This window comes from Dendronephthya gigantea, unplaced genomic scaffold (assembly GCF_004324835.1).
Source record: "Dendronephthya gigantea isolate DGI-Jeju-01 unplaced genomic scaffold, DenGig_1.0 000225F, whole genome shotgun sequence".
Classification (NCBI taxonomy): Eukaryota; Metazoa; Cnidaria; class Anthozoa; order Malacalcyonacea; family Nephtheidae; genus Dendronephthya; species Dendronephthya gigantea.
The window spans coordinates 223,000-244,447 of NW_021163235.1; the positions used below are offsets into that span (position 1 = coordinate 223,000).

General features: G+C 36.2%; 2 protein-coding genes across 2 annotated transcripts in view; both read left to right on the forward strand.

Annotated features, from left to right (window-relative positions):
• Positions 1-21,448, forward strand: part of LOC114540235 (fibroblast growth factor receptor 2-like) — a 40,829-nt gene that overhangs the window by 8,807 nt on the left and 10,574 nt on the right. Inside the window, exon 15 of the mRNA XM_028560511.1 lies at positions 47-70. Within this exon, the coding sequence (XP_028416312.1) occupies positions 47-70 (24 nt within the window). The remainder of the gene's footprint in view (positions 1-46; positions 71-21,448) is intronic.
• Positions 5,928-19,550, forward strand: LOC114540226 (fibroblast growth factor receptor 3-like). The gene is made up of 6 exons (XM_028560502.1): positions 5,928-6,066; positions 6,429-6,553; positions 6,704-7,084; positions 7,280-7,570; positions 7,963-8,014; positions 19,447-19,550. The coding sequence occupies exons 1-5, from the start codon at positions 5,930-5,932 to the stop codon at positions 7,965-7,967; spliced, it is 939 nt and encodes a 312-aa protein (XP_028416303.1). The 5' UTR covers positions 5,928-5,929; the 3' UTR covers positions 7,968-8,014; positions 19,447-19,550.

Sequence of the window (21,448 nt, forward strand, 5' to 3'; positions counted from 1 at the left end):
TCGGATCATTTCCCCCTTACTAATCGTAATTTCATATTCTTTATAGATCCAGTCGGAAATTCTCCTGAAGGTTAGAATTACATATATTAATTCCTTCATTAGTGCAGGCTCATATGGTCAGTGGATGTCTCAATCATGAGGCTTTTATACTTGAAGTGTTTTTATATAAGAAATTTTATGCTTGAAATGTGCAAAGGTCACGATTTTTGAATCATGACGAACTGAATTTCTTTTCCCAAACGTTTAGATCGAAAACCGTTTTTCACGCAACCAAAGAAGATGACGAAAAAGATGATAATGATCCCCGCTGGCAACAAATTCAAAATCACATGTTCGGCTTCCGGCAGACCATCGCCAAGAATCGCCTGGTACAAAAATGGTAAACAGCTTAAACGAATGCCTGATGGTTTAACGCGGATAAAACCGAGTGATTTTATCTTAAACTTCGAATCACTGAGACCAAAACACGATGGAAAATACACGTGCTTCGTTTCAAACAAACTTGGAAATGTTAGCGCGTCATTTGACCTGATAGTCAAAGGTAGGATCGTGGTATTTTCTGTCTCATTTCCAACACAATTAACGCGGTGATGTTGACGTATGATATTTTTTTATGTTCTCCAACAATAGAAATAATACTCACAAAACCAGTGTTGCAAAAAATGGAAAATATAACCGCATACGAAGGAGACAATGTGACATTCACTTGTAGAGGATACTGCGACGCTTTGCCTCATTTTCAATGGATAGTGAAGAATCCAAAAAAGAACAACTCGATTGAAGTTTTACCTTCCGGACTGGAGCGAGACTACATTTGCGATAACAAAAGACCGCCATGGCACTGCGCGAAACTGCTACTTTTGAACGTGTCGCGTGAGGATGAAAGACAGTATTATTGTATGGCAGGGGATGCTAGGGGATGGAGCAAGGAGACAGTTTGGTTGAAAGTGCTGCCAAGGCGATTTACTCCAGAAGGTAAGTACCCTATACATGCGAAAAACCCAATTGAAACTATGGCTAAACCACCTCCTAATTCTTAGACTAAGTGTTTCGAATTAATTTGAAAATGAGCAGTTAAACAAATTCTTTATGATTGGATAAATTGCTTTTAAAACTCGTTATGGGAATAAGGATTTTCAGCTCAAAGTGGTATATTTTCATTTTCATTTCCAGCACAATTAATCGGTGATCTTAACGTGTGTGATATTAACGTGTGATATTTTTTTAAAGTTTTCCCACTAGAAATAATACTCACAAAACCAGTGTTGCAAAAAATGGAAAATATAACTGCGTACGAAGGAGACAATGTGACGCTCACTTGTAGAGGATTCAGCGACGCTTTGCCTCATTTTCAATGGATAGTGAAGAATCCAAAAAAGAACAACTCGATTGAAGTTTTACCTTCCGGACTGGAGCGAGACGATTACATTTGCGAAGACGAAAGATCGCGATGGCACTGCGCGAAACTGCTACTTTCGAACGTGTCGCGTGAGGATGAAAGGCAGTATTATTGTATAGCAGGGGATGTTAGGGGATGGAGCAAGGAGACTGTTTGGTTGAAAGTGCTGCCCAGGCGATTTACTCCAGAAGGCAAGTAACACATACATGCGAAAAACCCAATTCAATATATGCTTGAACGACGCAATTTAAATTAATTTGAGGATGGGCAATTCAACAAGTTCTTTAGTTTAGGATAGGATAGATTGCTTTTAAGACTGCTAAAGGGAATAAGGATCTTGAGCTCAAAACGTTACCTTGATTATATGTGGCGCGAGTGTTACTAGTCCCAGGAATTCAAAGGACATGGGGATTAGAATTTAACTGCTAAATTTCTTTGTGAAACTGATCATCCAACATGGCGTCGATAACGTGACTTTCACATTAAGAAAAGTACAGTAATGCATTAAATGTGATACTTTGTTTGCCAGTAAAGTTGATTTATTAATTGATCAATTGACCGAAATGGGGTTGCAAGCAAGAAAGTACTTTTCTGTCGCAGAAAAATGAATCCTAGTTTATCCTTTTTAACCTCTTTATTTCTATCTGCAGAAATCGAAGCGGGAAAACCAAGATTTGCACCCGATTCGTACGTTGCCGACATTGGTGGTACGGTGCGCTTGAAGTGCGCTTTCACAGACTGGCGCGTTGAATGGACAATGACCTGGCAAAAACATGGCGAAATTTTGCAACTTCCGACAAACGGGCGCATCCAATCTGTCGTCGGAAAATCGTCGTTTCTGGTTATTGAGCATGCGCAGAAAAATGACACTGGTATTTACGAATGTGTTGCGTCAAACGAATTTGGCACGGTCAAACGAGAACTCGAGTTAACTGTCCGAGGTAGGTTTTCTGAAGTATTCAGTTGCCTTTCATGAAGAACCTTCTCCCTAAAAATGGCATTTATTAATATAGTTTTCTCTCGTGAAAATCCTGTTAGGGGATCCATGAATTTATTTGTGGCAAATCTTAAGACCACCATTTCAAAAATAACATCAAACTGGTCAATGCCTGGCAAAAGATTTTTAAACAAGACCAACAACAAAACCTAGGATTTATTAGCTAAATAGTGTATTTTTTACAACATCTTGAGAACAAAAAAAACTTAAGGGAAAAGATGTTGTGTACCATACAACGAAATGTCAGCTGGTATACTTGCATGGTATTTTATATGTCCTGTTTAATTAGTTATTCGCATGGCCTTAACTTTAAGGCTTGAACAAATTATCTGCATTCAAAATTTACTTATTTGTGTCTTGTGCACTCTTTTCCACCTCAGGTTAAAATTTTTGACAGCGTTTTGTCCGAGTGAATGGTAAGGAATTTATTTGGGTACGTCTTTCATTCAATTTGTTATTTTAATGATTTTGTTGGTGAATATTGTCACCTACGGATGTCGCAACGTACTGTTCTTTAAAACTTTTTATGAAAAGGTGATTTGATAATTATATTTGTAGTTTTTTATGTAATCGAAATATATAATTGTTTTGCATACTATTTTTATTGTTTTTGACAAATTTTGAAGATTGAGTTTTTTATAACTTTGTATTAGATTTTAAATGATATAATGTCAAGATGTAAATTTCATATAATTTCATCATAGTAAGAAAACTTACTGGATGCTGATTGGTCGAGAGAAGTACAATTATTTTCATTAATTGTACTGTAGTAAACAATTAATAATTTTGTCAAAATAAACAAAATGGCGGAAAGTTATTTTTACCCACTTTTTTATCCCGACCAACCAAGTGTATTCAATTTTTTTTTATTTCTGTTTTCTTGCTTCCTATGCTATTTTCTCTTGAGCTTCCATTTCGGCTGTAAATAATGACGGGTCCGTTAGGATTAATTATAAAAGCGAGGCAAGAAATATTGAAATAGTTGCTATCGAAATATATTTGCTATATGCATCGCAGAATAAGTTGGAGTTGTTTTACTTGACTTTTGTTTCCGTAAGCGGTACCTTTCTTAGTCGTTCAGAGATTGCATAATACACAGCATATTGAAGTAATTAAATATCAAATTTCACCTGGAGTGAAGATTGCAACTACAACAACAACCAGCCTTCTTCCTGAAAGGATTGATTTATACGTATATACCAGGGCCAGCGTAGCATTCTTTCATCACAATACGAATCGCTTTGGTGGAAAGCACTTTGATATACCTGTTGCATTTGACGACTTCAAATTAAGCAGTGAAACGTCTTTAACTGGATATATAGGGTAAGACAGACCTTCATAAATATAAAAAAGTCTCATTTGAAACATTTCAATGTATAATATCGGGTGTGCCAAAAATAAGTACTCCCGTTTAATTCAAAATAGCTTCTTTCAATCAAACAATTTTCATTACTTAGAGGAAATACTAGCTAGATTTGGGATTTTCAATTCAAAATACGCAGTATAATTCTCATGATGATTATTGAAATATAAGTTAGGATAATGTCCAAATATTTCTTAAATGCTAGCAATGCTTCAGATATTATAACGAAACAAGACATGCAGCTTGCGTATTCAGATTCTCAAAAAATAAAGTGGCTAAGGGTTTAAATCTCTGCGTCAGGTTGTAATTTATTTAATCTGGTAATTTTAGATTTCGCTTCAGACGAGGCTTAGATAAGTGTCAAGATGCTTGTCAAATTTTGTTTCATTCTTTGCGGTTTGTTCTTCCTGGAAGTTGAATCATCAGGTAATCCACTTTATGGTTTATTTACACTGGTAAAATCTGTACGGGAAACAAACTAAATGAGAATTTCCCGAAGGCACTGCACGGACTTGAATTATTTTTAGTAAGCATCTTATATCAATTAATCTGTAGTGTAATCTAGTATATGAACAAACAATCCTCGGCTTTCTCTGTGAAACTGTACTCCATATATGTAAAAGTTCGTATTAATAGCGGTCCATTAAGTGTTATAACCGTAAAAGCAAAGAGAATTATCAAAAAACCAGTACTGTTCAAAAGCTTAATAAGACAAATTTTGACAGGAACAAACATCTTGAAAATACATTAAACAGTTAATTCAATCCGGATTGATAACGAATTTCATTTAACCAGCTAGGAATTCCCTTTATACTTCAGGAGGAAAACCGACGTTAGTTGACAAATCGACTGCTACTTACTTGGCGAAAGTTGGGGAAAAAATTCGTTTAAAATGCAATTTCAACCGCTGGGAGAACGGTTGGAAAATGACGTGGTACAAAGACGGCGCAGTTGTTCGGGTTCGAGGAAGGCCGAGGTTCAGAATGCGTAATGGAATGACGAGCATTTTGAGAATCCGTAACGTACGAAACCGCGACGCCGGAATGTACCAGTGTGTGGCTAGAAACAAATATGGCACAGAAAGTAAACAACTGAGTTTAACAGTCACAAGTGAGTTGTATGGTGATTTTTATGGTTGTATGGTGAGTTGTGTGGTTGTATGATAAGTATGCGTGCATTGAAGGTTGTATAGTGAGTTGAATGGTTGTATTGAGAGTTGATGGTTGTATTGTGAGCCGTATGGTCGTATTGTGAGTTGTATGGTTGTATTGTGAGTTGTATGGTTGTATGCATGGTGAGTGGTATGATGAGTTTTATGGTTGTATTGAGAGTTTTATGGTTGTATTAAGAGTTGTATGGTTGTATTGAGAGTTGAATGGTTGTATCGAGAGTTGTATGGTGAGTTGTATGGTGAGTTGTATGGTGAGTTGTATGGTTGAATTGAGAGTTGTATGATTATATGGTGAGTTGTATGGTGAGTTGTATGGTGAGTTGTATGGTTGTATGGTGAGTTGTATGGTGAGTTGTATGGTTATATGGTGAGTTGTGTGGTTGTATGGTACTTGTAGATGCTGTCAGGATGTTTCCTTTCACTGAGAAAGTTGACACGGATAGTGCACAGACCAATTTTTCCAGTATATAGCTGCGTTGCCCCATAAGACATGCTGAACTCATATGATGTTCAATATTCGTTTCATACTCCATCATTGAATATTTTTAGGTCAATTAAAACCGCGTGGTTTACCTGGACAAGGTTAGTACTGGGGTTAGCAAACGAGCAACTAAGTGATTGTGAAGGAAAGAATAAATTGACTTCATTTTAAATTTTATGCAGACTGTTGCAGTTAAATTTATCATGAAGACAGATGACTAATATTATTTATTGTATTTTTGAAACGAAATATGCTATACACAGAATGCTGTAACCAAGATCACTTTATACGAAGACCTTTCTCAAAATTATAAGTGATGCGATTTATCATCTAGCTGCGACTGCTATGAATTGTTAGCATGAATTTATACATGTTTGCTTCTGTCTATCTTCACTTTCTCGAACAATTATAAAGCAAATTCCTGACTTATTTGATTATTAACTAGCATTGATATTATTCAAAAGCGTGCAAGTTTATCAGACCTTCCCTCGCGTAGGTCCACCGTGGTTCAAAAGCTGATGCCACCGAAACAGTACATCGCCTGGCCAGCGTCGAATGATCTGAAATTGCGCTGTGCGGCTGACGGAGAACCTCCCTTGAAATATCAGTGGCTGAAGGACGGTAAAATCGTAACATATCGCCGCTTGGATCCAAAGTATGTCCTGGATTTATAAGTTTTCCTAAATATGGTATTCATTTTAGAGAAAGATAAGACTCGGTTGAGCTTTAAAATTGGCAGTGGACACCTTATGAGACGAAAGACTATCATATTCGTATATTTAATAATTATTCGCTTCGCCGAAGGCGAGATAGACATCGCTGAGTAAAGTTGTTTTAGTATAATTACAAAGGTGATTCCTTCCTCTGTCACTTTTATAGAAACAACTTAGGTGATCATCGCATATTACTTATAGGTGGAGCAAAATTTTCAATAATCAATTTTCGAGTCAAGTGAAGAATGAAATAACAGTCGTTGTTTGGTGTTTGATTTTTTGTTTCTAAATTATTTCGCCAAAGGTTTAACGGTACAAAGTGGTATCTGAGGATCAAAACAGCCGTTCCATCCGACAATGGCGTGTACAAATGTATCGTGTCAAATAGACTAGGGAATATATCATGTGAAATCAGACTGGCCGTAATAGGTGGGTAGATTTAATGGAGTGTGAACTAAATAATGTTGTTAATTTAATCTGCTTTCATAATGTTGAGACTTTATAGCGAGTCCTTACCCAATGAGTTACTACATTTTCGCACCCCCCGTCCTCGCAAAAATGTTGTGTGTTTTTTTATAGAAAAGGGACCAATACGTCCAGTGTTGTCCAGTCGTTTCCCAGTCAACAAAACTGCCCGTGTTGGCGACAACGTGACATTTCAGTGTATAGAGCTCTTTGGTCCAATGTTGACTGACTATCGTTGGCTTCACTGGAAGAAACTGCCTCCTAGTTACCCGGAGTTGAAATTCGACGGAATACCCACCGCCAATTCGTCGTATTATACATTAATTAATCATCGACATTATAAAGCGTTTGAGGTCGACAAAAAGGACGGAAAATACGGGGGGAAAGTTTATTTGAATAATGTTACAAAAGAAGACGAGGGAATGTACACGTGTGTGATTTCAAATCATGTTGGACAGGGTATTAGAAGTGCATTCTTAAGAGTTAACGGAACAGGTTAATATACAATTTCTGTTCTACTCGTAATTAACACTGGGGCGCGGAAGAAGTTGCCCAAACTCAGCATGTTTTGGATTGGTGGTCGTTATTTGGGTGGGAGTCTATTGAATGGTTCATTAAATTTCTATTTCATTTATTTGTATTAGTTTCTTGTCGTAGAACTTTGTTTAATCACTTCATGTCTATCTGCAGAAATCCACGCCGGCAAAATAGAATTCGCACCCGATTCGTACGTGGCCGACATTGGCGGCACTGTCCGCCTGAAATGCGCCTTTACCGACTGGCGCGTCAAATGGGTGATGACCTGGTACAAACGTGGCCAAATTTTGCAACTTACGACCAACGGGCGCATCCGATCCCTCGTCGGAAAATCGTCGTTTCTCGTTATCAGACATGCGCAGAAGGATGATGCTGGCATATACGAATGTGTTGCGTCAAACGAATTTGGCACGGTCAAACGAAAACTTGAGTTAACTGTCCGAGGTAGGTTTTCTGAAATATGCAGTTGCCTTTCATTACGGTGATTCATTATGGTAGTTTTACTGTAATGTCCTTCATGAAAAAATAATTTTAATGCATTGATATTGTTTACAATCATTTCAAAATTGAAAATCAATGCCCAGCAAACGATTCAGACAAGAGCTGTAACAATACCTAAATTGTTTGGGCAATTCTTCGTTGAATATTGTTTACAGCAGTTAAAATAAGCAAACGAGAATAAGATGTTCTGGACACTGCAACGTTACTCTGTCTGTATTTGTAATTCGTTATGTCTTGTTTGAAAGTTATTTGCCTGCTTTCTAAGTTTTAATTTGCACGTTTACACGAAGGTCAAATGCCCTAACATATGTTCTAAACAATATTTTCCGCTTTAGGTTAAATTCTTGATAGCATTTCGTCCAAACGAATGGTGAGAAATTTGTGTGGGTACGTCTTATATATATTCCATTTTTATAATTTTAATTATTTTTGCTTGGGAAATTCATGTTACTAAACCTACTATCAGCATATAACAAAGACGTTTCAACAGAGGTTGTAACGTATTATTTTTTATATCTTTATAATATTATATAAAAAGGGGTTAAACGTGTAATCAAAATATATTATTGTTTTACGTAAATGAATGAAATACATGAATGTTTTAATCATGAGTGTATTACTTACCTAACCTGGGGCCGGTTGTATCAAGCCCGTTTAGCTTAAACGAGGGATAAGTCAAAATTAAATAACACTCTTACATCTCTCTTGAATGAGTGAACTTGAATATTATGCACTGAATATGTAGTTGTAAACAGTATCTTTGTATTAAGGTTAAAAATATTTAGTTCGCTTGTTGAATAAAACGGCAGACTTGTTTTCTATTTTGAACTTAACCACCGTTTAAGCTAAACGGGCTTGATACAACCGGCCCCAGACCAAGCCTTGAAACATTGTCCAAGCAATGAAATTTCATTGTTTTTGACAAAACGTTGCAAGACTTTTTTACACAACTTTGTATGAATTTTTTTTTCCACGACTAATGTATTCATATAACTTGTGTAAACAAGTTTTTCTTCTCTGGTTTAACAAGTTACAAAGACTATATGCACTTCTCAATCTATGCATGACGTGCGTGAATACACTAAATGTGTGTGATCTGGTAATACTCAAGTAGACAGGTCGCCCATTTCCTCTGCAAGAGTTTCCTGTCCAAAAAAACATTAAGCAATATTTGTTTGTAAACGAAGAGAATAATTGCTTAAAACGACCTTATTCGCATAGGAATAAAGCGGATAGCAACGTTGTTTTAAACCATCGATTACATGCCCTTGTCCTGTTAAATATTCTGCTCCTAAAACACGTTACATTTTGCCTCACCGAATGAAAGACTTTAACTAGAGGAAAGGGCCCTTGAAAGAACTTTTCATTATTGTTATCTTGATGTTACTTTGTTTAAAAGCACTCTCCGTGAGATCATTATATTAATAGCATGATAAATCATCTTTTTTAATGGAACTTTGGATGAAGGATTAACTGAAACATATAACAGAAACGTGTCATTACCAATATAGTTTTAAGTCAATGCAATTTATCTCTGGACTGTTTAAGAAATGTTTCAAAACACTTCCCCTCTGTTTCTCATTTGCGCATATAGTTTCTCAAAGCATAGTTTCTACTTTTATTTTCAAAGCCGCGGTCAGAATTGATCAACAAAACGCATGATCTAGCATCGTGTGTAAGTGAAGTGTCACATGAATTATCAAGTGACATATTAGAGTGACAAGGACTATAGGCATATTTATTAGGGGATGCAAGGGCTTCGAGCGAACGAACAGCTCATACTTTCAGTAAATAGATCTATTGTGTAAAAGGAAGCGTCTTAAATGCACATTTTTTCATTCTGTATTCGAGATCTATGCTTCAGGTGAACTTTGTGATTCCTGAGAAGAATATAGGTGCATAAGTTTATCGCTTATATTGCAAGAGTTTTTTTTAATCTTTTAGTCTTTTGGATATAAAAACAACTATATGATATATATATATAAATATATATATGATATTGCAAGCATAAGAGGTTTGTGTTAGATGGAGTTTCAAATGAACAGCAAGCTATATTATAGATTATTAATATATATTATATATATATATATATATTATATATAATATATATATATATAATTATAGGATATAATCTTTATGAAGATCTGGGGATATTTTTACTTCATAGTTTTTAGCAATAACAACCTCTGAACCTCTCATTTAATTGCTAAGAAACGTTCGTGTTTCAAATTTAAAATTGTTTCAGCTATATTTGTTTGTTTGCACGCTAATGACTTTGTGCTTGAACTAATGACAAAAGAGCGATACTGCATGGTTGGTTATTTAAATATCGTTAAAGACCCATATTCTGTAGAGACGACGAAGGTCTCCTGAATAGGAATTCTTTTTGAAGATTTGCATTAATTTTCATGACGAGAATTTGGCTATGAACGTGATCAACTTGAGGTATATATTCTTTCAAAAGGAGTGCTTCTTATTTGATGCAAATTTTAAGCACTTGGGCGCTGCATAAAAAACACAACCAATTCATATCTTTACGATATTTGCTCACGCGTGCCTAGAACAATAGCACAAAAGCTTTTTTGGCAAAATTTCAGCGCATTTGCTCGGCAAATGCAGACACAAAGCTTCGTAAAAGCACATCTTAAATTGTGCGAAATTCTTTACACGCAATACCTTCAGCTATAGCGAGTTCTGATTCGTGCTTTAATGCATCAAATCTTTGCTATAGATATACATTTTGTAATTAAGACTAGTTTCTACTAGTGTTTCTGAAAGCGTTCATATTTGCTCTCAAGATCCGATTGACAATTGAAATAACTATTATACTTTTCAAGTGTTATGCATTAACAATTTTATTTCTTATGCTGTTTTCAATTCATCTCAGTTGAGAACATTTTCAAAAATCATATTGATTATGTGTGGCTGATGTATATTTTAAACAATAGTTAGATTAATCAGTCGTGATATGATGCGACCTAATTATCCAATGACAATGTTGTCACCATAGGAACTTGTCACAAGGTTGCTTTTCAGAGTAGAACAATTTCTTCCGTATTTGGGCAGCTGGTCAGCGGGGAATTGGGGCGAGGAGGCAGGTCAATGAAGAGCACCACGAACCATTTAATTAAAGTTTGTGACTCACAGCCGTCATAAATGAGTAGGTCACAATGAAACGTCTAATATATAAAATAAACAAACTGAGTACTTTACCCAAATGTACTCTAGATATTTCTGCGTTTGTGATTATATTGGTCTTTACTACTTTTAATAAATTGTTTTTTTGAATTGAGTTCACGCGCATGTATGCAGTTCAACGAATATCTGCTCTCGAAGTGCATACTCTTGGCTTGTATAAATCGATTCGTATAGTTAAACTCGCTTGTAGTTAAATCCGTGGTTGAACTTGTTTTCAAATTCAATTGCATGTGAAATATAATGACCCGAATTATTCTCGAACATCGAAATCTCGGTAGATTCGACATAATTTTGGGTTGTTATTTCAAACTGATCTTTGCCTTGAGAAGAAAAAAACGTCTGAAGAATCACAGTTTTTCAAGGAGGCTAATTATATGATAATTTACGAATCAGTTTGAAAGACAATCGAATCTCAATCCGATAAATACAGTGTCAAAACATTGACGCTAATGTATTCTTGATGTAGTCTATTTACGGAAATAATTACCCTCATAATGGTCGTTGTCTCTGTGTGAAACTGGTACCATTATTGAATTCGAAAAAAGCAATGCCGTCACTGTGAGATATATTATGCTAAGCATGTAAACGCAATTAGTAAAGATTATTTGATAACACAAGGCAGAATCCTCGCCACGAAACGCACTTCCTTTTCTTGTTAATATGAATTAACCATCCATTAAGGCTTTTTGTTTATCATTTCTTGTTTATACATAAATAACACGTAACATTTCCAATCAATTTGACGAACCATGCAATGTCAACACAAAACAATATTATATACACCGTGAACCGACCATTTCAGGGATGGCAATGACTCGACACAACATGGTAACGTCGATATTCGATTTACTTTGAGCCATGAATATTAACCTTTGTCATCTCCGAATAATTGTTGCAATTCGCCATGCTTAAAGGGGTTCAGCTCGTCGACAAAAGTCTGAAGAATATTTCACGAACAATGCATCTGGAAAATAAGTCGTTTTATCATTCATGCAGGCACTGCGCTGTGAATTGGTGGCCGGATTTTCAATCGTCTTAGGGACACTTTCGTTTAGGAAAATGTAGAGCTTTAATATATCCAATTAAGCGGCATTGCTTTCGGTAGATTTTTCAAGTGTGTCAGTGATCACCATCCACCAATATCACAGTGCAGCTCATATATTAAAATGAATATCACAGCGAAAGCCGTTTGCATGCAAAGAGCCATGCATTGCGAAATGATTTTCTAGCCAAATATTGTCCTACTCTTTTACATTATTTGAAGATTTCGTGTTGAGGTTTTTATCAATCCATTCGGCAATCAATCGATTCCATGCACAATCGTTTTCCGGTCCGGAGCTTATTTCATGCTTTGCAATAATAATAATTTCGGTTTTCGGAAGGCGCCTGTCTGCATTCATGTGCGAGTTTTTTCCATCAAACCGGGTTATTTTTATATAGGACCGCTGGCTACTGAACAATATTTACGCTCAGAATTACTTGTTCTGATATAATCGTTAAATCCTGAGCCACACGACACGCAGCATTCTGTCACGATTTGGTTGAATTGTTTAACAAGTGAACATGTTACCTTAGAACTTTAACTATCAGTTTGAACCCGTATATATGGACAAATAAATTACGCCGTCACATCGACTATATACCTGTGATTATATAGTGTGATACTTGCTTTGAAACAAAAGCCATATATATACGAAATCAAATCATGAAAAAAAATTCCTTTCAAGTTTCATTGCTATACAATATAAGTTGATCGAGACGTTTTGCTTTCCACTGTTTGTCGGCTAACTCAGTGAATGACTCTATCATTTGAAATGCACATTTTCACTTTAATTCCGACTCGCATAAAGGTTTTCAGTATGTTTAAAACAAACCCTTAACTAACTTCCCTCTTTTTGAAATCAGCTTTTGAATTCTTTCCGTCCGGTGCGTGCAATTAATCTCGTAATATACACGAAGCAGATCTATGCAAACTACCTCGACACAAAAAAGAAATTATAGAGAGCAATTGCGAGGCGTTTTGTAATATTTTTAGATCGTGCAGGGAGGTATTGCACGCGTGACCTAGGAAAACAAAGCTAGCTCATTCCAAGAGACCTTTTGTGTGCAAATCTGTGTCTAAAACGGGCTTCGATATCTGGCAATGGTGTAAGGTCGATATTGATATGGTACTTGAGTGTTATTATGTTCGTAACTTCGAACTGTCACCTCTATGGTCTGTTCGGCATTTGACGGTAATAACTTCCTAAGTAGCAAAACAAACCATCAGAGGCGCCATCTTTTCATTATCCATCCGACCTTCTTCTGTAACGAAACAGAGAACGTTTGCGCTTGGAGATATTCACTCCATTTTGAATCAACTTTGAAGACTTTCATCGTTTTCTTCAGACATAAGGTATACATATATATAAATATATAGTTCAAAAATAGTTTTATAGCACTCGTTATTAGCTAAAGTTGAACTTTTTTAGCTTTGTTGAAATGCTATAAATCGGTTTCTTCAAACCCATCAAGTCCTATTTCATGTATTTTGTACTAAAAACCGCCACGTACGTTCATGATTGATATATGATAGGGATCTTCCAGGTTGTATAATAAATAACCTTTCACTCACGCCGCGTGCAAGCCGTTCCCGGGCAGGGTTTTGATCACAATAATTCCATGACCTGGCTGTAATGATATAATGAATTGTTCCGGTATATATATACTCGGGGTTGAAGGTTATTGTGGTATCTAGCGATCAGAACACTAGTGCACTGCCAGAATTGATTTAAGGACAGCTAGGAGCTGGTTGTATATCAATCCCGTTTAGCTTAAACGGTGGTTAAGTTCAAAATAGACAAGTCTATCGTTTTACTCAACTTTAATACAAAGATACTGTCTACAACTACAGTGCATAATATTCAAGTTGACTCATTCAAGAGAGATGTAAGACTGTTATTTAAATTTTACTTATCCACCGTTTAAGCTAAACGGGCTTGATACAAGGTCCCCAGGACTATTGTGTGTATTTTCCTTCATTCTCCTATGTTCGGCTTGAAAAAGCAAGTGAATGCAATGATGAATCATAGCACACTTATCGCCCAGAGAATAGTTAGTATAGCTATATTGTGACAAAGCAATAAGCGAAATGTCCCAACAATGAATCGATCAAGTCATCCACCGGCCTTTAGGAAAAAACGAGTTCTTAAAAATACAGCTCTCTATAGCCTTATAAAGAAGGAAGCAATTATGATAATGCATTCACAGAATTTGTATATTATAGTTCCAATGTTTATGATTATATAAACTTTCATTTTTTTAATGTACCAATGATGATTATAGCTATGATTAGATTACAGCCTACAGCTCAAATAATTTCTGATATCGATCTATTTCGCGCTCGCCAAAGTTATTTTGAAATAAAGCATGAATGTGCGTTTTCATTTCAAATTAGATCATCTTTCAAATGACAGGGCTCGTAAATTACCGAAAGACTATATCAGTCTCTATATTTTTGATGAGTATTGCATGCCTATATACACGTTAAGCTCCTGGCATTTCAAAGTTTGCTCACAGAAACAGCATAATCGCGATAAACATGCAAGCACTACCCAGAAACATACTAAAAACCTTTCAACGGTCCAGGAGAAAATGTCCTTCCTACTGGAAATAGTATACGGCTATTTATATCTAAAACCTTTTTCACTCAAAACCAAGACTCCTAGACGGTCTAAAATACATGGGTATATTCTGGGAATTTATTTCATCCAATCTTGTATGTATATAGCATGCAGTAAACCACTTAAAAAGGAAATTTATGAACTGATAATGTTTTCAAATGCAAAAGCAATGCAAAACCATGAATGGAGGTCTGGCTTTCGTCAGGCGCAGTTTGACATACGAGACACTGTACTCAGACAAACACTGACGTGCTGGTTTGTTTAAATCATCAATACGATCATCGTTTATGAACCTCATCAATTGTAAATATTTTTTGTCCGCTATAAGTTGCGTAACGTTTTAAAAATAAGTCTATCAAAGTATGTCCGGTTCTAAGTTTATGCATTACATACATCGGGTGATTCAAGACTTTGAAAGCAGTAAAACTACCGCAGATTTGCTTGGTTTTGGTGAGTTTGTGCTTTCATAAAGACAACTCCTTGCCCCTTAGCATTTATGCACTTGTTTCCGTTATATATTTTGGTTTATTTTTAGTCAATCATCTCGTATAGCTCATTTATTGCGAGTAAATTAGTTTTATCGTTTATAACATACAGTAGCGTAGACAGCCTGACGGTCGATTTTTCCTGCTCTGTAAATTTCGAGTTATAATAATTATAATAATTATTCGCATCTTTAGAAATTTTTTGTTTTCACAAGTCAACGAACATCAAAATATTAGCATTGCGCCGGGGCAAATCGTCAGGCTGGCTACGCTACTGATAACATATCATATTTTATACATAACAATGATAACATGCATATCTCGGAGTATAGCTAAATATTGAAAGTTATATAAATCGAATAGAAATTTTGGTGGAGATATGGTAATATCCTTACCATACTGGAATGCTATTCCGAACATGCGTGGATGTGCGAGTAATATGTGGTTTGGTTTTTTCTATTATTTGTTTATTTTGCCCTATCGTAAAACATTGGATATATTTAATATGCTATATTGTTCCCGAAGATCTTGTTTATTTGCTGCTCGCCCTCACAAATAGACAAGGAGCTCCCTTTCTTCTGGCTTTTAGGACAGGAAAGACCAGTAGGATTAATTGAGATGGATTTACGTAATCAAGACGATCTCAAAAGTTCTTTGATAGCATTGTCATGACATACACTTATTAAAAGCACAAATATGCAAATATAGTTATTGTTTTTCTGCATGTAGTGGGTATATATATATATGGTTTCATTCTTGTCCTAATTTGAAGAATTTGGTTCATCCTTAGTTGAAACGCCGTAGGTCCATTGCAAGCTAACGTCTGGAACTCATCATGAAACAAACTTGGAACGAATAGCTTTGAATATAAGCGTCTTGTATTCGCTCCAAATTAGTGCTAAATTAACATTTTTGTAGTCATGACAAACCAGTAATTTGAATTGGTGCAAATATTTCGCATTTAAAACTCTTGTCTTCCGTATGAAACGTAAGTTTTTATTGTGGTTGAAAATATAGATTTGCAAAACAGGCTATGGCGTAGCCGCTATCGTAATTATGAATCCATGAATCATGATTTGCAATCATTTAGTTCCACCATGCATTGTTACAATGGTGTAGGTATATTTTGAAAGAGTTGCTAAAAACGAAACACTATACTCAATGAACTATACAAGAGAAACATTCTCTGGAAAGAGCTGAATCCTGTCAAACCAAGATTTGAGCTTTAAAGCAAGACTTCACGTTTATACTGGTGATTTTTTGACATCATCGGCAAAGTCGTTACCAACCAAGCGACGGTTATTCAAAGTTAGCAAAGGCGTTTAGCTTAAACGGTGAATAAGCCAAAGTTCAATAAATAGGTTCCATTTTGGAAAACGTATATCTGCCGGTTTAAGCTAAACGCTGGCTTTCAAACAAACTGGCTCCGGAATAATGACATTTGTGTTTTAAAACCTAAATCTTTAGTATCGAAGACGATGTCCTGCACTGAACTAAATTTTTCTTTTGTCTGGTGTATTGCAGCGCATGCCTTATGGAGTACGTTTTCAAGTGTAACCCATTTTACTTGGCTATGGCATACAGTACAGCAATCAAATTGTGTCAATACGATTTCGTAAATAACTTCTTTATATTTCTTTTTTTAATAATCTTAAATCTACGGCAATTTGAACAAAACACAGGAACACGGAAAAACTTGAACTGCGTCACAGCCCGACGTGAGAGTCCCATCCATTGATTTACAAATGAAGTGTTTGTCAGTCATGATCGAAAGCTGCCGTCTTAAAAATAGATTGTAGGCATTGCTTTGATAGTATTCTTGTTCACAACACAGCTGACTTCGCCTCCAGCAGTATTATCATTATATATAGGCTGAGCAACCGCGTAATTTGAACCGGGATTATTCGGAAAAACAAACGCATCCTGTACTTGTGAAACGTCGAAACCGCTCGAGTTCAGCAATTCTTCTTTATGAGTAAGTTTATTTGTTTTATTCACAGAAAACTGATGCATCTATGCACGTATTCTGGTACAATACTGTCTGTATCGATTGAATCGTGCTAAACTGAGTGTGTAAACTATTCAATTGAATGCAAAAACAGTCTTGCGGCAATACTTTTGAGTCAGTGTGTTTTGACTAATGTGCTATATTACGAGTTCACGATTGTTTCAGATAATGGGAATATGTTTTGAATTTATATGTAATCTAGCAACTAGTATACGTGTTATTTGCTGAAAAATCCTAGGCCAAATGCGTATGTATCGATCCGTTATTAAACTTAATAAATTGTGAACTGTTCTTTGAAGCTTGAAACGCTTACGAGACAAGAACGAAAGTACTATGGCGTGCAATTTGTTCACAATTTGTTATGAACAGTTTATATTCTATTATTGTCTAGCTTGTTCGACTTGTTTTTGTCAGATTGCCGGAATTAATAAATAGACCATTTATTTGTAATAACCCCTAGCGTTGTTGTTCCAGTTGTGCTATTAAAAGTGACGGAAATCTTTGCACATTTCATGTTTTAGCAAAAACAATGAAAAAAAACCAGGAAAACAGTTATATTTAGCGGCACTGTGGCGCTACAAATGTCGTGTCATGGCTATGGAGGCGTAGGATATATAGTGTAGTGTACTAACCCTAAGTGTGAGGTCTTTCTTATCGATTGAAACGCTATAATGACTCTGAAAATCACAGAAATACATTAATTATTATTAAATTATACATTAATTAAATTATTGACAGAGCCACAGCTGTCCTGCTTGGCAACACGGCCCAAATTTGCCCGCAACTGGTGTGTACGCCTGCTTTTAATCTCCGGCATTCGTGATCATGACGTCACGGGCCTGTCAATAACCATCAAACGACGGGTGTCAAATGCCTGAGTTGGCGGCCCGCTGTGTGTTAATTTTACAAGCTTGATGTCGCTATTTTGTACACAAGTAAATGGCCACGGTGAGCTTCGGGTCAAACGACTTTCATTAAACGTTTTGTTTGTGACTCCATGTACGAAAGTGCAATATATACACACGGAAGATAAAACTCGTCGCTGTTAGCTTGGCGCTTCCTTGAAACAATCGTGATTTATCGATCGGGGCTATCTTTGCATGGTTCGTGCTTATTGATACATAGGGAATTTGTTATCGCATCACAAGTCAAAAGTGCTAAGTCACTCAGTGAACTGATTGTGTACATGCATGGTGTTGATTCTAACTAACACTTTCTCTGCACAAGACTCACGGAATATCGAGAGGTTTGTATGTAGCTGATCATTTCTTCGTTAAAGCCCATCGCTTGAGTGTGTTATTTGTGAGTTATATAGGGGGATAATTACACGGGGGTCATTAAATGTAAGATGCTATTAAGCTTATAATATAGGGATGTTATTGTGTATGATACGCTGTAGCAAGAAATTTCTCCATGTGATATGCCGTGCTAACTGGAATCCTCTCAAACTTTACGTGATATGTACGAATTACTAGGTTTTGAGCAAATTCAGCATCGCGTGGTACTCGTATCATCGGCTCAATCTTTACTTCCATTCGCGACACACCGGCTTTTTGGCATAACAACGAACTTTGTGTGTATTCTTTTGACCCCCGCGCGAATAAAGGAAGACTTTAAGTTCTTTTAACTGCAAAACACATCATAATAAACAAAGTCATTTGGCGAATGATTGTTTAAAAGTTTGAACACATATGAGATAACTCCGTGCAGGTCATCGCCTTTCAACGCTTATGACTTCTATTTTTATAGCGCGCTCATCGTGTCAAGAAACACGCTAAGATACTAAATATTTGCAATATATTTAGCACTTCAATATAGACTTGTTACCGGGTTATCCAACTAGCTATATAGTAACTATAAGGAACCCAATAAGACTTCATTTAAGAATTCTAGAAAACCTTATCTTGTCATCTTTTAACCCAGTTCACAAATACTATACATGCTTTGACATGCTTGCTATAAAATTTTAACCGCGCGCCGTGGTTTCCATTACGACTAAAAACTCGCAATTGATCTTGGCCTTTGGCAAAGCACGCCAGCCGGACAGGTTTCGACTCGAATTTTAAGCTTTCAATAATCTTTGTCTTAACACGTTAACACCAAATGTTTCATTTATCTTACGTTGTACGATACTTTATTTATCTTATTTCGTCACATCGGAGTCTACAAGGCTACGAGTGAGAAACACATGTTTTTAAACTTTTATAAAACGCGAGTTGGACAATCGTAGCGTGCCCAGACGGGTGTTTGGTGTGCAAAGCTACAAGGCCATTACATAAATCACCATACAATAGATATTCTAAGGAATGCCTACGGTGTCGTGCGAGTGTCGATTTGAAAGAGAGATGCGGTAATTTTCGAGATTGATTAGAATGTAATAGGTGTTTTTTTGAGAAGATGTTACTTTCAACAATGTTGCATAGCAGAGGTGTCTCAAAACTGATCGAGTATCTTCGCTTTCTCTAGACCGCGTGGGGTTGCGACGCCATCCTTGTAGACAATAATGTCCCACAGCCTGGCTTAACAAATTTCAGTTCAATTCCCATTACACCGTCATCGCAAAAACCAATCAAGAAAGATGAAGAGCGTCGTAATTACGCTAGCCATAATCGTTTGCTGTTACCTACAGACGATGCGCTGTTCAGGTAAGCATTTTTAATGGTATATGTCCTAGCTACTTTCTCTAAGCTTACGTTCAGATGAATCAGGATTCGCTTCGCTTGCTTGGCTCAGTTTGAATTGTCGAAAGGAATGCGCAATTATTAATCACTACTTGATCTCAATACAAATATACACCCAGCGATATCACTCATACACTAGAACTATTCAGTTCTTGGCGCCTGGGTTATGAAAAGAGTAAATGATTTAAGACTCTTTATTGCTATTGGCAAAAGGCTAATATTAATTCCATTAAACTTCGAAAGAGAGAGAGGGCTTAGTGTTTAAAATGATCCCACGATGAACTTGACACCTATACGGTCCCCTGTTAGTTTGTTTATAGCTTACGACGAGCATAAACAATCGTATTAAAAGCAGCAACTCTTGTGGTAGGCGTAGAGTGGTTATTTGTTGAATATCGTGTCTCAAAACAACACCATTAAACTTCGGAAATGCGCGAAAGTGCGCCGGAGATTGGTGTAAGATCTGAACAACATGATTTGAGACTCGCATAGATGTTCAGTCGCACGCATTGGCCTGAACAAACGCATTGACAAGCGTTAATTGGCCTTCGTCCATTGAATCTGTTGCAACCTGCCGAGCTAATGGATAGGTTCAAATTAGGAAATATTTTATTTAACATCGCGTTTTAAGAACATGTTATTGAAATGATTACTGCGCCGATGGGAAGCTTCCAAACACGGTGCGCCGAAACATGCAATTTTCATTAGAAATAACAGACATTTTTTGAAATCAAAATATCGGCTCAGAATCGAGAGAGATCTTAGGTCTATTCCCCATCATATCGCACGGAGATAATTTAAGGCCGGATTTGTACGGGCACATGGCTTTATAAGAGATAAATCTTTTGTATAACGCTCAAATGGGTAACAATAGCTAATGATACGAAACAATATATCGATAACACTTAAACGTCACATATAACACAGGAAGCTGGAATCTCTCTTGTGTCTAAAAGATTTCAACACCGTATTATACAACTCAAAATAAGCTATACTTGAAGATTTAGCAATTAGGAAGACAGAAGACATTCTTTTTATGCCAGATTTTTTGGCCGGGCAAAAGATATTATTGTTTCGTATGTTGTTGCATGCAGCGGCTTCGAAGTTTATAAAGTTATGTACATTATAGTGATTGTACATGCATATTGTTTATGAATCCAGTGAGACAGCACGATCTTTACTCACGAACTGAACAGTTCAACGTTGCGTGTATATATTACTCTAAAAAGATCATCCGTGAATCTCATATATAGATGCATTTATATAACATACAATATCAAGCAACCAATATTTGATAACTTGCAGATTACGTATATAAAAATCTCCTAAGAACCAATGATCTTTTCAGATAGATATCTTAAAGAGTATTTTTAACTACCAAAGCCAATATATGATACTATATATGTATGATGCTTAATGTATATTTATACCACGCCAATATATGTTTAGAATCATATATCCAAGTGGTGCGCACGATATACCGGAGTATATAGACCTCATGCATAGAGCTAATAAGGACAAGATTTAATAAATTTGGTTTAGTTGTGGGCCTGGTTTTAAGATTTTATCCACCACAAACGTATTTCGCTTGACAAGAAGTGCTTGCCACACTCATAGGACAGTCTTGCTTATATTGCTACGAAACAAAAAATATGAAAAAAATATCTGCAAATATTTTTACGGAAGCATTTAATCCGACCAAAATTTATTTTCATATGCCTGTGCACATCTGCTAAATTACCATTATTCTTAATTAAAAACTTTTTAAAGGTCTGAGAGTTGCTGCA